This window comes from Boleophthalmus pectinirostris, unplaced genomic scaffold (assembly GCF_026225935.1).
Source record: "Boleophthalmus pectinirostris isolate CB_2022bp ecotype Guang Dong unplaced genomic scaffold, ASM2622593v1 HiC_scaffold_23, whole genome shotgun sequence".
Classification (NCBI taxonomy): Eukaryota; Metazoa; Chordata; class Actinopteri; order Gobiiformes; family Gobiidae; genus Boleophthalmus; species Boleophthalmus pectinirostris.
Window position 1 is genome coordinate 29261245 of NW_026571207.1, and position 17121 is coordinate 29278365.

Consider the following 17121-nt stretch of genomic DNA (forward strand, 5'->3'; position numbering starts at 1 on the left):
GTAAAAAATGTGCTGTAAGAACCAGTAACTGTCTCTGCAGTGTTTTGTTTCATTCACACATGTTTGAGTAACTTGTATTATTAGTCTGTCTAGATCTCCAAATCTCAACATGATCGGTTCCAGTGGTAGTTTGCAAGTCCACAACTGCCTTTTAACTTTAGTTCAGTAGAGATTGGAAATTCCAGGACTGAAATCATCCTCATGATTTTACTGAAGGTGTATGGAGTTTATTTTATATATTAACGATCTATGCAAAGTGTCTACATTGTTTAAAGCAGTGTTATTTGCAGATGACACAAATTTATTTTGTTATGGAGACAACATACAACAGTTATTGGCTGATATAACATCTGAAATGATACAGCTAAATATGGTTTGACACAAATAAATTATCTCTAAATTTGAATAAAACTAAAATAATGCTATTTGGGAATTATAAGGAAGAAAAAATACAGTTACAGATACAAGGTGTAAGAATAGAGCAGGTCAAGGAGAATAAATTTTTTAGGGGTCATAATTGATGAGAAGATTAACTGGAAAGCCCACATCCAATATATACATAATAAAATATCAAAAAGTATTGCAGTATTAAACAAAGCAAAGTATGTCTTAGATCACAGAGCACTACACACACTTTATTGTTCACTGGTTTTACCATATTTAACATACTGTGCAGAAATTTGGGGCAATAACTATAAAACTGCAATAGAACCATTGATAAAACTTCAAAAAAAAGCAAAAAGGATTATTTATAATGTCAAATTTCATGACCACACTAATCCACTGTTTATTCATGCCAAATTACTCAAACTGAATGATTTGATTCTGTACCAAACTGCACAAGTCATGTATAAAGCTAAAAATAAGCACTTACCAAAAAATCTTCAACTACTTTTTTGTGAAAGGGAAACAAACTATAACTTAAGAGGCGTTTTGAATTTTAAATTGCCTCGTGCTCGAACGACAAGAAAAAGTTTTTGTGTCTCTGTTTGTGGTGTGAAATTATGGAACAACTTGAAAATAGAATTAAAACTTTGTTCGAATATACATGTATTCAAAAGGGCAATTAAAAAATTAATTATTTCAAAATACTGTGCGGAAGAAATGAGTGCTTAGGGTATATGTGTGCATGTATATGTATGTATATGTATGTGTATGTATATGGGTGTATATATGTATATATATATATAGGTATGCATGGGTATGTGATGTGTATGTAGGTATGTATATATTATATCTGTGTATATGATGTGTACTATATCTGTGTACATAATATACATATATTTGTTGTTGTCTGTTAGATTGTAATGCAGTGGAGGTACTGTGCAATTATTGCTTATAATGTACAGGAAATGAGAAGTCTGTATTTGTTCTTCGTTAATTTGGGACTGTAGAAAAAAGGGGTGGGGTTAAATAAGTATTTACTTCCTCCCACTCCTTTTTCGGACACAAGGAAAATTCTGCGTAACATTTATTTTGCCTGTTATTATAGAATAGAAATAGTTACTTTTTGTGTTATATCTATGTATTTACGTTCTTGTTTTTTTTTTATTATTTCGTTTTTGTTTTGTTTTTTTTAATTTATGTTCTATGTATTACTGTCCGAAATAAATAAACATAATAATGAAATAATAATGAGTTTAAAAATGCAGTGGAGCACTTACCACATGAAAGCACAAAGTAGAACAGTGTTTCTGTTTGAGAGAAGAGCTCCACCTAAATATGCTGAGTTTATGTGTTAAACATGTGTGAAAGAAACAAAACACAACAAATATATTTCTGCTGAGAAAACAACATTATAAAATACACAGCAAAAAGTGGAGTATTAAAATTGTCTCACACAGGATCAATTTTATTTTCAGGGTTTATATGAGTCAAATCTGTTTTATAAATATGAGTTAATTTAACATTTTTGGAAATTAAGTAAAACTTTAAATTAAATAACACTGGACCAAAGTTCCTGTTTAATCCTGAAATCAAGAATTATATTAATGTTTTGAGAGTAAATGGATAACACTTTGTAGGGTTATCCTGATTTAGCTAAACAAAACACAGAGGTGTTTTATTTTTACACTTTATTTTAGTTAATTTAAAATTAAATTATGTACAAAACTGGTTCAAACTGGTCTTCTATCACGGAAGTTTGAAGTGGTGCATGGGAGGTGCCAAATTAACACTAAGGGAACTTGAATTAACACTAGGGGAACTTGAATAAACTTCAACCAAATATTATAACATTAATAAATAATAATAAATAATCTGATAAATAACCCCAACTTGAACTCCCATTTAACTTTCAAATAGTTAAAATAACACTTTTTTGTGTTAAATCTGAAATATTTTACCCTGAAATTTTAACCCTCCAGTTTTTGCAGTGTAGATGAGAAAATTGAATATTAGTCTAGTATAAATAAATAGTTAAAGTTAAAGTATAAATAAATAGTTCTGGGGTTATGATTGGGTTACATGCTTCATCACTGCACTGAGATAATCTCCTGACCCTCAGTGTTACAGTATCTTCTCATCAAAACACATGTTCCTCTGCTTCTGTCAGAAAACTGTAATAAAAAAACTCTAAAGTCTTTACACCTGCTCGATGGGATGTAGCTAATGAAGCCAACCCAGTCACCACCAACTCCTCACAGTCTGTGCCATCAGTCGCCCAGTCGCTCGGTGTCAAATTAGAGGAGTGCTCATTCAAATCCTCTGCAGTTGTAGCAGTTGTACGGGAGCGGATGGTACAGCGTCTGGTGCAGGCCCATCAGCTGTCGAGAGAGAAACGCCAGATTCACTGTTTTAATGTCAGATCACGCTGAGCTCAAAATGCTGCTGTCAAAAATGTGAAAAAAAAAAAAAAGTTTGGGGATGATATAAAACTGAGTAAACAGATTGTATGCATATTGCTGTGATATAAGCTCACATATATAATTTAAAGGGCTCATATTACGGTAATTTCTGACCTGTTTTTTAATGCTGTTCCCTCATCACAAACACACTTGGAGTTGTGTTTTGTTTCGTTTACGCATGTTTAACACAAAAACCCACAACACTTTATTCCACATGGTGATGTCATGCTGTCATGTGGTAATACAGGAAGTGCTCCACGATGTTATTACACTCCACACACCTTCACTGGAATCATTTGGATGCTTTCATAACTTGAAAACTACAGCTTCATGACATCACAAGGTGGAACAGAGCATTTTGAGCTTTGGAGATGTAGACAGACTAATAATAAAGGATTACGCAAACGTGTGTGAATGAAACAAAACACAACTCCTGGTATTTTTTGATGAGTTAACAACTAGGGATGGGCATTAGTTAAAATTTTCTTAATCGATCGTCGGGAGAATTAACGATTGATTATCAATAATATCATTAATAATAATCATAATCATTAACGTTTTTTTATATTAAAATTTATCATCATTATTATTACTATCTGCACTACTAATCTGCATAAATAAATTCAACTTTACGACATATAAACCGTAACCACTCTAGAGCCACATCAGCCCGTTTGACATTATAATGTGTTTAACGTGCAAGTCTCACAGAAACGAAACTTAAAACCGCATGGCTAATTTGCATAAACTAAATGAAGGGAAAAAAAACAGCTCTTGAGCGCTGATGCGACACGACTCAGTGGAATACAGGTTAGTGTGACCATATTTGCGTTTGTCGGACACAAGGACACCGTACAGGAGGTGGGAGGTGAGGGCTCGTCATCGACATTGCGCTACTCTCACCTGGCAAAGCTTTTTCCCACTGGACACCGAAACATATGTGCTGCTTTGTACACTGTGCACATGGCCTCCCACTTGTCCCAAACGCAACGGAAAGAGTGGAATTTCTTGTACAAGTCATCGTTAAATACGCATTTGCTCTTCGGCACGTTGCAGACTGACCGTTTGTGTCTCGCTCCTTCTGAGTGCAGAGAGCTACATGTACTGACCCTGTTTGGTCATTCTACGCTACGCACAGCAACCTACATTCGGTTTGTCGATTAAAACTAACGTAATCGATGAAATTCTTAATGATCAATTATCAATTAATCGACAAATCATGCCCACCCCTAGTAACAACATTATGTCATGGTTAAAAGCTAAAACATATCTCCGTGGAGAATGTTCTGAAGTGTGTTTTTTTTACTTTCCCCCATGAACACATATATATACAGTCTATGTCAGAGGTGGGCAAACTTTTTGACTCGTGCGCCACAAAGGGTTCTAAAATTTGACAGAAGGGCCGGACCAGGAGCAGATAGATGGAGTTTTTTGGTAATCCACTTTGTAAGAGAAAAAAATAACATGGGATATGTACAAAACACATTGAAATATCCCATAATTGAAAATCATTACAAAGCATTACAACAAAATATCCGTCATACAAGTCCCACGGTATTATTTATTAAAATGACTTTTAAAACACTGAAAATGACAATTATTATTATCATTATTCAAGTTCAGCGGGCCGGATTAAAACTATTAAAAAGCCGCATATGGTCCCTGGGCCTTAGTTTGCCCACCCCTGGTCTATGGTCGGGATAATATAATGTAAAGAAGTACAAGTAAATCACAATATTTCTTAAACTTGGTAGATGTAATACACCCAGACTCAGTTATCTTTCCCTTTTTGGCGCTTCCAGTGAGGCCAGAGCCAGCTGAATTTACACCAAATAGCCTTCCTCGTGGGTCTATCATTTGGACTAACTCAAATTTTGGCTGAATAAAATTATGAAATATCTTTTTTGAACAACAAATTAAGGCAGATACTGGATGAGTCTTTAGGGTCCAATGTCATCCACTAAGCCTAGAAATGATGTGTCAGAAATTGTGAAAATGAGCTGTAACTGTCTCTACAGAGTTGTGTTTTGTTTCATTCACACTTGTTTGAGTAACTCTTTATTATTAGTCTGTCTACATCTCTAAAGCTCAAAATGCTCTGTTCCACCTTGTGATGTCATGTAGTGGTAGTTTTCAAGTTAACAGTTACCTTTTTGTTCAATAGAGAGCAATTCCAGGAATGAAATCATCCAAATGATTCTCGTGAAGGTGCATGGAGTTTAAAAAGGGTTACAGGAGCAAATCTGGAGACAGACTCTATATTATGGATAGGATTTTTTTGATGGACAAAATAGCGAAAAAAAAAAAAAATCTGGATCATGTAGAACAGGTTCATATGAACATTTTAAGACCAAAATGACGAGGCTCACGGCTGCAGTTACAGAGAAAGGGGCCACAAGATCCCAATGTAAGTCAATAGATGCATCAAGAATTTCGGACTTCCGGTCACTGCGCAATGCATACTGGGAAGGATTTTCTGAAAAAGTGAGCAAACCGCCATGTTTGTTTTCCCAGTGGGATTCGTCTATTGACAAAGCCAGTCTTTTCTAGTCTTTTGAAACATATCGCTTTTGTTTCTGGTTCTGATATTGTCATATTTTAGTTTTGGAATTTGGACATCGTAATTGTGTGGTTGTTGGATCCTAACAGTGGAAATCGGCTTCGAGAAATTTGTTTGCGAACTCCATAAATGCAAAAGGGAATCAGATCTGTGTGACTGCAAACCTCTGTTCAAACTGTTTCCCTTCCCAACAGAATTAAAAAATAGTGACAGGCGAAGGCGATGGGCAGGATTGATCCATGGGAAGGACGAAAAAGGAAACCTTTGACTGTCTAAATCATCCCGAGTTTGCAGTGAACATTTTGTATGTGGAGCGCCGACAAATCAAAATCACGTTTGTTAAGTGAGAGGTGCAGAAGACAAACAGACTGAGCTCACACTTTCTTGTTCTTGTGGTTTTACAGCAACATCACGTCTCTTTGCAGTGGAAGGTGTTTCTGGGCGAACAGTTGGTGCCTTTCGCTTTGGGGTTGACTTTTTAATTCATAACCAAGGCAGAGTAAGGGATCAAGATTTTGCTTTGATGACGCTCCACATACAAAATGTTCGCTGCAAACTCGGGATGATTTAGGCAGTCAAAGGTTTCCTTTTTCGTCCTTCCGGTGGATCAATACTGCCCATCGCCTTCACCTTTCACTATTTTTCAATTCCATACTAAAATATAACAATATGAGAACCAGAAACAAAAGTGATATGGTTCAAAAGACTAGAAAAGACTGGCTTTGTCAATAGACGCATCCAACTGGGAAAACAAACATGGCAGTTTGATGCTCACTTTTTCGAGATTCTTGATGCATCTATTGGAGCCAGGATCAGAAAGAGCCGGAAGAGCCTCCTGGAGCACTTCCTGTTTGGCGCGTGGCGGCTAGCGCGTTAGCTATGTCCACTCATAAATACGGTGTGAATGTAACAAAACAATTCTTTAGGTATGTTTTTGATGAGGAAAGAACATTATAAGCTATCATAAAAAAATAGAGTAATGTGGACTTTTAAAAAAAATCGGATTTCAATGCATGCAAAATTAAATTGGGTTAATAATAAAAATTAACAATTATATATTCGTATATAGAGTTAGCAAAATGCATGCTAAGTTTAAAGTTACACGTGGGCTGCAGTCAAACCGCAATTTTAACATAAGTGCATGATTCAAACCGATATTTTACACAATCTGTCTGATGACTTCCAGAAATCCTTCCAACCACCACCAGGGCCATCCGTCTGTGTCAGCGGTCCTCTCTGCTCCCTCTACCCGCTCTCGGCGCTCTCTCCCCGCGCGCGCAAACATCATGAGCGCGGGGACTCTGGGTAAAGCCACAGTCTGACCGAGCGAATCCGCAGCCCCACAGCAACCATCTAGTGGCGGAAAACGGGATAACACGAACTGAACGCGCCAAGGACAGTGTTACACAAAGTATTATCTAAGGGACCTATTTTGGACATTGCCAAGTGAATCACCACCAGGATCACCAGAGGGACTGAGTCACCCGCCATTTTGATCTCGGGCGGAAATAAAAACAGGAATTCATTTTTGTATGCACCTACGAGGCCAAGCAACCAAGAGACACACACCCACAGAGGAATAATCGTGTAGTCGCTTCAGTGCCAGCTATAAGATATTGCAACAAAACATGATTAGAAAAGCACCCTGGTTAAAATGACACATGAATCATATTATTGTAGCAGTAATGTTTCTTTTAGAGACTGTTTAACAAATAGAAAATAAGCTCCACAAAAAGATGAAATGTGCTTTTGTTTTACTTTCATCCATATTTACATAAAACTAAATTTATTACTCAGACTAATAATAAAGGTTTTCTTAAACATGGATGAATGTAAACAAAAGAAAAGTATGTTTGTGAACATGGCTTAAAGCTCACAAGAGTCAATTTAGTGCCTTTTATATTGCCCTATGTATTTATTTATTTATTCAGCCAGCCTGTTCATGAAAGTTTATATAATTGAAGCCTTCCTACTGGGTTTTATTTTTTTCTTATTTCTAAGTGAATCATAACTGCCAATGCTGAACAGATGGTCCAAGCTTTTGCCATTGAAATCCTTACAGTGAAATTGAAAACAGAAATGCGTTTTCTTCCCCATAAAAATAGAGCTTTAACACAAAATAAATATCCAAGAAAGACAGTAAAACGCTGCATAAGAAACCCTGTTTATTGAATGTCACATGAATCACGCGCAGCATCAGAAGGTCTGAGTCATCTGCCATTTTGATCTGAGGTAAAAATGAAATGTTAAAATTACAGTCCTTTTACAATATATCTACCATGTCCGAAATAGGTAAAATTCTGCAGTTAAAGTAGTCCTGACCAGAGACTAGCTCAAGATTTATGTAGAGATGGGACCACAGTATTGAAAGATGGTTCAAATGCAAAGCATAAATTTATGGGGACAATAAAGTGAACCTTAACCTTAAAGGGCCCATAATTTACTTTCTGATTTATATTATGTTTTCTCATCACAAACATACCTGGAGTTGTGTTTTGTTTCATTCACATATGTTTAACACATAAATCCAGCATATTTAGATTGTGTTCTTCTTTTAAACGGAAGACACTCTGCTCCACTGTGTTTTCAAACTCCATGCACCTTCACGAGAATCATTTGGATAATTTCAGACCTGGATTTGTCAATCTCTACTGAACAAAAGGTAAAACTGCTAACTTGAAAACTACTGCTTGACATGCATGACATCACAAGGTGGAAGCATCTTTCTTTTAATGCAATTTGTTATAGTATTTATTTTCAAATTATGATCATACTTTTAATGTCATATGAAGGAACAGTAGGAGCAAAGCAATAACATCTACATAGAGGCAAACAAGCAACCAGAGACATACCATAGTGCAGCATTTAAACAAAAAATGTATAAATCAAAATTTATATTTTGTGTGTAAATTACATTTGAGTCCATCTCCACAATTAGGCACCTTTCCTCTTTCCCATTCAAATTCCAGGATCCCACGCTGTCATGGTTACCAAAAAACAAAACACAAAATCTGGACACTCTGGGACATTTTCTACATGATGTATTCAGCCATCCCAAAATAAACCAAGTCTCCAGGGACAAAAATAAAAACTTGCAAAAGGTCAAATTAGAAAATATTGAGAAATGGGAAATACTGATCAGCTGACTTAATAACTGACTTAATATAAAACTTACTAAACTCAGCAAGAAAGATCATGTTTCACTTCTGTCAAAACAATGTCGACAAAACATAAATATGATCTTGTAGCTAAATTTAGTCTGTGTAATGTATTGTGCACTGTCCCTGTCAAATAAATAAATAAATGAATACATACATAAATGTATTATATATATTTTTTCCACTTCTTTATATAATATCTTAACTCTATTCAAAGTCTAATATTCTAGTTCTGGTTCTGGTTCTAGTTGTAATATTCTAGTAATGGTTTGATAGTTATTGTGTGTTTCTATTCTCCTGCTCTTCTTGAACTGTAATTTCCCCATTGTGAGACAAACAAAGACTTTCTGCCAGTAGGTTATTTATGTATTACCCAGACCCAATGAAATGAGTTTCCTCCACAAGGTGGCTGGGTGCTCCCTTAGAGATAGGGTAAGGAGCTCAGTAAAACAGGAGGAACTCGGAGTAGAGCCGCTGCTCCTCCAGGTAGAGAGGAGCCAGCAGCATTTGATCCCCATACCTCCTGTGCAGCTCCCTCGAGAGGTGTTCCAGGCATGTCCCACCAGAAGGAAGCTCCAGGGAAGCCCCAGGACACACTGGAGGGATTATGGCTACGTTCAGACTGCAGGGCTTAATGCTCAATTACGATTTTTTTGTGAAATCCGATTTTGCGAGGTCGTTCACATTTCCAATTAAATGCGACTTGTATGTGATCTCCAGTGTGAACATTAAACAGCCCGAAAGTGTCCCGCATGCACACTGGAGGACACGATGACGTTATCCACAGCGAGCGTGCTCTGTGTTTATGGAAGTTGTCCAAACATGGACGCGAGCATTGAGCACCTAGCAATTTTAAAGTTCCTCTCGTACCGGAGCCAGAACATGAACAACTTATTTGTTTTAAGGAGGAGATTGAGAAGGAGAAGGACGAGGTTTTTGGTTGTGGCATTTTGTGGGGCAGTAGCAGCGACGTCCGTTGAAAGGAACGTGTGGATGCGGAGACGTAGCCAAGAGTGGTGAGTGGTGATGTGCTTCGCTTCAGTGACACAGAGTTAATTAACAATTTCCGCCTACTTCAGCGTAGAGTAGTGACTTTTGTGGCTTGTTGATAACATGTAGATCAGATGAAGGCGCTTTGGCCGTTCAGACTGAAGTCGCATGTCAATAGATCAGATATGTATCGGTTTCAGGAGCACATATCCAAGTGGCCTGGGTTGCATTTGAAAAAAATCGGATCTGTGTCGTTCAGACTGTCATTAAAAGATCAGATACAGGTCACATAGGGGCCAAAAAATCAGATTTGGGTCATTTCAGGCTGCAGTCTGAACATAGCCTGTCTCTCTGCTGGCCATAAGATAAGCAGAATTAAATGGATGGGTGGGTATTTATGTGTTGATTTGATTGTACTGTGATTTAAATGTCTTTCTTATTCTGTAAAGCACTTTGAGTTACTTTGTGTATGAATTGTGCTATATAAATAAACTTGCCTTGCCTTTTACTTGTAAGCTTTCTTTTGATAGGAATGAAGAATAAGTTTCTCTGATAGCCTAATATGTCTGTCAATCACCCCCATCTGAACTCAGCGAGCGAAGACCAGTCTATAGATACATCTTTGTAAAGTACTGAGAAACTGAGTATTCTTGTTGTTGTCAGTGAGACTGGTGCGTGTCCCAGCTGTGGAGGTACAGCTGGGCACAGGAATGCACAGAGGACAGATTCAGTTTGAGTAAAAATGTGAAGTATCTGAACAGAATGAACAGAATGACAGCCGGACATTATCCAAAACAGGGTGAAGCAGGTCACCGGGGCAACCCACTGATAACCTCCATAATAACAGGCTATTTAGTGCAATTAAAATGCACGTCTCTCATTAGGACTTGAGTAATGAGTCTGTAATCACTTGTAAAATGCCTGGCTGTTGACTTTAATAGAGCTTCACTTTATCATACTGTATGTATTTTCTGAGTTGAGTTTATGTCTTAGAATATTATGTCATATAAGATGGAGGGGGTTTAATGGGTCATTCACTGGGTCTTTCATTCATTTTGAAAGTAAATAAATAAATTAATTAATCTCAAAACCAAAAATCCACAAATATTGTACCTATTCATTTTGGTCAGGTATTGTGTCCTGAAATTGTCATTTTCTTATTACAGCTAAAACACAGATGACCTAAAATGAATAGCCAAAATATTTTTTCTACATTTGTTTATTTATTCTGTCACAGAACATGCTGAACTTTGTGTCAAAAAATACAAAGAAATTCATTATAAACTATGCACTGATACTAGTATCAGACATGAGCTCTGAGACTGAAAAAAGTGCTGGATCAGTTATCAGCTTCCAGATGTCAGTTCAGTCGATATCCGTTCAGTTGGACTTATATAGTGACTATATACCGGCCCAGAAAGTCTCATAATGTTTAAATTTGTATTTACATTGAGCTGTTCTGTGGTTACTTGAGAGATAAATAACAACTCCATAATGCATTTGGATCAGTTTTATCTTATTAAATTTTTGTCTACAGGAAATATATGCTGTTTTCAGTCTTTGGTATTGGTCAGTATCAGGTATCGGGATATGATACTTAAAACTGTAGTATCGGAATTGATATCAGAACTGTAAAAGCTGGATTCCTACTATAAACCTAGAAACCTGATTCTCTGTTTTAACTTACTAAGTGGCTCTGATGTGTCTAAAATAACATCCATTATATTGGCATAGATTGGCCTCCCTCTCCTCTCTGTAATGTCTCGATATTAATCTATTCTCTACTATGAGCTGGTGCCCTGAAAATGTCACTTCTGTGCCATTTTAAACCTGGATGTATTATAGATGCAACCACCCGTGAGCGACTGATCCTTGGTGAACTTTAATGTACAGATTGTATACACAACGAAAAGAACATGCCAGATGCTTTTTCCACTTTTTTTTTATTACAATGGCTTAAGAATTTCACAGTAATACAAAACATTTACAAATTATTACAATGAAAGATAGAAGAAATACGCGTTTTTTGGTAAATTAATCATACCTTATACCTCCATATATTACCTTATACATCTTTATTTTATTCCCCAGTTGCCACAAGTTTGCAACTTCAAAACAAAAGCTATATACACATTAGAGCTTTTAAGTTGCTCATGACTCCATCTAGTGGCAAGTCCTGGCTACATTTCATATTATGTCATGTGATAAATTGTTTTGTACTATCCCCAGGAAAGTTGGAAATAGTGGATCAACACCATGTAACTATATATAAGTACTGTACATTTACATTATTGCTGTTTAACATTTCAAACTTTCTCACATTATCACATTATCAACCCCAACACAATGTATAAAATGTAAATTATAATGGTAAAAAAATATCACAACCTCTTTGATTGATCAATAGATTATCTATGGCGTTTATACAATGGTGCCTCTACAATTTGTTCATCTTTCTTTCAATAACAGCACAGAAAAAAAGTAGTACAAGAGTTGGAAGACCTTATATACACTTCTAAGCAAAAGTTTGGACTCGCCCTCTCATTCAATGTTTTTTTTTTTTTTTAATATATATGTTTACTACTTTCTACATACAGATACAGAAGACGTCAAATATATGAAATAAGATGCATGAAACTGGAAAAATGAAAAATGAAAAAAGTTATGTAATGTTTAATTTGATGATTTGGTTATTTATTTCTTTTTTTTTTTTTTTTTTTACTTTTTTTTCTTTCCTACATAATTTCCTACATTACATTTACTTCATATATTTGATGTCTTCTGTATGTTTATCAAATGTAGAAAGTAGTTGTAGATTATATTCGATAATGTAGAATAATGCCTTTATGTATCTGTTAATTAACATAATAAACATATTAGTAGTAGTAGTAGTAGTAGTAGTAGTAGTAGTAGTAGTAGTAGTAGTAGTAGTAAGCATATAAACAAAAACAAAAAAAAAAACATTCATTGAGAGGCTAAGTCCAAACTTTTGACTGTTGTGTACATTTAAAGGTGCATTAAGTAACTTTTTGGTGGGGGGTGTGTCACCTGCTTGTTTCTATAGATATGTCTTTCCTTTGCCTGGAATGTTCCACAGTATGACATTAAACAGCTCTACCTTACATTTATTCAATTACAGGTGGCTCAGTACCTGGAAAAACAGGAATTTTGATTGTGAGTGGGGTCGCCTCTCCACAGATCTGACCTGTAACTTGGTCTGGTTTGGTCTACATGAAGATACAAAGGCCATATTGTGAAACTTCCCACACAAAGCAATAACATCTCCATGGAGAAAAGAATTTGACGGGCCCTACACCAGAAAAGTTACCCTACATGAAGTCAAAGCTATTTAATTCAAATAGGTTGAAGTGACTTAATATCTTTTTCAGGATTAAGAGTTCTCGACCATGGCCAAGTCTTTGAGATCACTGAGTTTCCGTGAGAATGAGCTGAGTCTGGTGCTAAAAGACCCTCTCTTCTGGCTGTTGTGCTCCTCTTCGCGAGCTTTCACACAGGCACACAGACCCTTACAAAGCCCACCCAGCCGCCCTCTGAAATGGTGTCCGATGAAGCAGTACAAGAGCGGGTTTATCGCCGAATTCGAAAACCCCAAACAGAGCGTAATCGGCATCAAATTTTCAATGGTCCAATCCACCCAGCACCCTCCCAACCATCCGTACGCTTTGCCAACATCTAGCATCGTAACGCAATGAAATGGGAACCAACATAGGAAAAACGCGATGACGACTGCAGCTACTGTCCATAAGACTCTTTGTAGTCCTCTTCCCTCCAGGGGTTTGCTATTGCCAGATCTCGGATGGGGGCAAGGGGTCGGAGGTCGTTCAAATTTACCGTGTTGGTCTTTGGATTCCACGCATTTTTTCACGGACTGCGTTGTACTTTGCATTCTTACCAGGCCTGTATCTGCGAGTAAGTGTCTCCCAATGATGCAGTAACAGCAGCAGATAACTATCAAAGGGAGTACAAAGCCTACTATTACCTTCATCCAGGCGAGGGCAAAGAACCAGGTGTCATTGGGGTACTTAACGCCGCATACTTCGATGTTTAACTGAGGGATAGCGTGGATATCCCGAAGCGCTAGAGTCGGAGCGGAGCAAAGGCAAGCCAGGACCCATACCACAATACAAGTGAACCTCGCGATTTTGGGGTCGCGAGCGCTTCGGGACCTCAAAGGGTGAACGATGGCGAGATACCTGTCCATACTCATACACATGATGAAGAAAATGGATGCGTAAAGATTGAAGTGGAGAAGCGCGCCGCATATTTTGCAAGTCACGCGTCCAAAAGTCCAGTTGTAGTTTTGCGAGTAGTACGCAGCCCACAGTGGTAGCGCTAGGAGGAACAGCAAATCGGCCACGCACAGGTTTACCATGAAAGTATTGGCGACGCTTCTTGACGTACTTGAATGAGCCAAAACGCTAATCGCTAACACATTGCCAACCGTGCCGAATATGGCAATGATGCTGTATATCGTCGGGATGAGAGTGGACATGTCAATGCGAGTCCATTCTTCACCACAAGAGGGCGTGGGAGAGGCCGTGCTCGTGTTGGGCGACGCTGTAGAGTTGAAGAAGTAATTTGAGTTCTCCATGACGGCAAATTTTGTAAGCGTGCGTCTCTAGATCCCAAGTTCAGGCCCTTCAAACAAAAAAGAAACATTTAGAATTAGTTTACCTTTTAAGGAGACTACTTCTTCAGCCACTTTTGAGTGTTTGGTCTCATGGTTCTGTCAGCTGTCACAAATGATAACAAATCTGAAGAAAAATAGATTACAGCATTCAGTGTTCAGGTTGTACTGGAACACATGGTGACAGCACGTACACTCCTATATGTAGTGTCAGTCTATCTCCATAAATTCCCCGTGTCTCTTTACATTAGACAAGCAATGTATAAAGTGTCAGGATTCATTCAGACTTCATGCTCTATAAATAATTGTCCTCTAAAGCAATTAAAAGTAAACAAATCAGCCAACTGCTTTCTGTGAGTCCTTTAAAATTGTCTCTTTTAGTCAAATTGAAAATAAAAACTGTAACCTACAATTACTCTGATTTGACAAAGCTTGTGAGAGTGACAGGTCATTGATATAAACTACATCCAAGTAATGATTGTTGGCCACAGCATGCAACTTTTTGGCCAAATATAAACCAAAATAAAATAATATTTGTTCATATTTTTTAATTTGTATTTATCAATTTCAGTTTTATTCATTTTGGTTGCATTTATTGCACTGAAAAACACGCATCCTTACTCTGAGCAGGCTTGCATCCCCACAGACCTGACTCATTTGGGCTGCTTTCCTGCATGATTCCATGGAAATGTTGTTCCTTTGGCTATAATAAGTTCTGGATGTTCTGACGTATACATGGTTTTAACTTTTAATTTCCGTGGAATCATACAAGTGTCCTGCCACCTTTAGAAAGTTACATACTGTACCATTAAATGTACCTTCAAATAGATTTATATGCTTTTTTATGTTTTTTTTTTTTTTTTTTTTGCCAGTTGGGAAGGTTCAGCGCTCTAGGACATCTTTCTGGGACATCTCTTCTCTGAACATTGGGTAATCATCTTATGTTTGACTGACTTTTTTATAGTTTGATTTTCTAAATGTTTTTGTTGGATAAATCAGCAATTTTCTGAAGCCAACTCTGGATGTGGTTTTGGACTGTACAAAAATACATTGCGTTCAGTAGTGACAGTCTAAATTAAGTAATACACCTCAGACTCTATTGAATTTAGAAAGGAGCAGTATCAAATAACACATGTACAATAACATTAGACACAAATCATTATCATATCATAATCTAATCCAACACACAGACAAAATAAGGACTACACATATAAATGAAGAACAGTCTATGACGCAGTGTAAAGCAGTTAGCACTAATGTGGATTCAAGTTATGGTTATGTCTAAATGAAGTAATCCCAGACAAATAGAGGACTAATCACAAGAGTAAACACGAGCAGATGAAGTGCAGCAATAAAACAGGGCCCAGACTAACCTTAGGCCAAATGGTCAAACCTTGTCTCATTTTCCACCACAGTTTAACAACCTTCTGAAAGAAACCTGGAGCACAACTTTGGTTTCATGACGTTGTTCCTCATTGAATTGTTTATAATTGTTCAGCTGTCATCACTTCAGTTTCTCTGAATTTTTCATTAACTGTGGTGGGATGTAACGAAGCAAAAACAGTAAATTACTATACTTAAGTAAATATTTTAGGTACCTGTACTGTACTTTAGATTATATATTTTTAACTGGACTGAAAAGTAAAAGCATTTTTTTATTATAGTTTGAGGCCTGCTGAAGGCTGAGGGGTTTATTTTTAACACGTTCACAGTTTAAGCAAACACAAATATAAAAATAAAAACAGCTAGAAAAAGAAAAAAAAAAAAAGATTGATTGTTTCTGTTGAACAAAATTCAGCACAAATCAAAATCACTGCATTTGAAGCTTTTTTTTAGATCTCAACCTGCGCAAAATACTTCTACTTTTTACTCTTTAAGTACATTTTTAACTGGTACTTTAATACTTTTATTTAAGTAGATTTTTTCAAGTGATACATTTACTTTTACTTGAGTTTTTTTTTTTCTCCGAGATCTGTACTTTTACTTAAGTAACAAAATTAAGTACTTCTTCCAACACTGAAGACTTAAAAGTTTCACTAAGTAACTTTTCTGGTAAAGGGTTCACCATATGGCATTACATTTATCTATCTCCATGGAGACAAGGAGGTGATGCCGTGAGGTCAGGTTACGAGTCAGATCTGTGAAAAGGCTAGCCCACTCACAGTAAGAATGCATATTTTTCAAGGTACTTCAATAAAATACATGCAGTATAGACAATTTAATGCCATACTGTGGAACATTCCAGGCAAAGAAATACAATCTTCATAAGATACAAGCAACAGAAAATGGTGTACACACAGAAAGTCAAATCAGGACAACTGCAAAAAGTCAAGTTAGTTTAAATTACCTCATATTTCACAGAGACCCTGAAAAGCAGAAGTTGCACCCAATGAATTTTAATGTCATAAATCAGTTTTCAAAGCCTTATCCTCCAGAAATGTTAAGATACAAAGTTAAATTAGTCAAGACATGTTTCATCTAACCCAGCGTTAACTCACAAACAACCCAAAAAAGTGTATTAAAAGTTTTACCTGCAGCAGTTTGACAGTTCTTAGTCCTTTTGGCTATGGTCCATATCTTGACAATTGCCCTTCTCCAAAGTTGTAAGTAGTTTGGTATCCCAGACTGGAGCACACGATACCTCCTCCCCTCTCTCTAGATCGCTCTCTCTTTCTCTCTCTTTCTGTGCACAAATGGTGAGGGTATGTGCATGAAATGTTGGAGACTATGAGAAACCAGATGAGTTTGGGGGTCTTATAGCTCCCCAGAGTCCAACAGAGATTGCACAACAGGGAAGCAATGCACACGTCACACCTTCATTATTACACAGGGCTGGACTGGACAGCGTGTGTGTGTTTGTGTGTGTGTGTGTGTGTGAGAGTGGACATGGGGCAACCCGAGGGGAGCACAAACTGTTAC

At 37.0% G+C, this 17121-nt stretch overlaps 1 protein-coding gene across 1 annotated transcript; it reads right to left on the reverse strand.

The window, feature by feature from the left end:
• Positions 1–11304: 11304 nt before the first annotated feature.
• LOC110153783 (type-2 angiotensin II receptor-like) lies at positions 11305–16915 on the reverse strand. The gene is made up of 2 exons (XM_020917705.2): positions 16734–16915; positions 11305–14213 (listed from the first exon to the last, which is right to left on the reverse strand). The coding sequence occupies exon 2, from the start codon at positions 14164–14166 to the stop codon at positions 12946–12948; it is 1221 nt and encodes a 406-aa protein (XP_020773364.1). The 5' UTR covers positions 14167–14213; positions 16734–16915; the 3' UTR covers positions 11305–12945.
• Between the last annotated feature and the right edge of the window lie 206 nt (positions 16916–17121).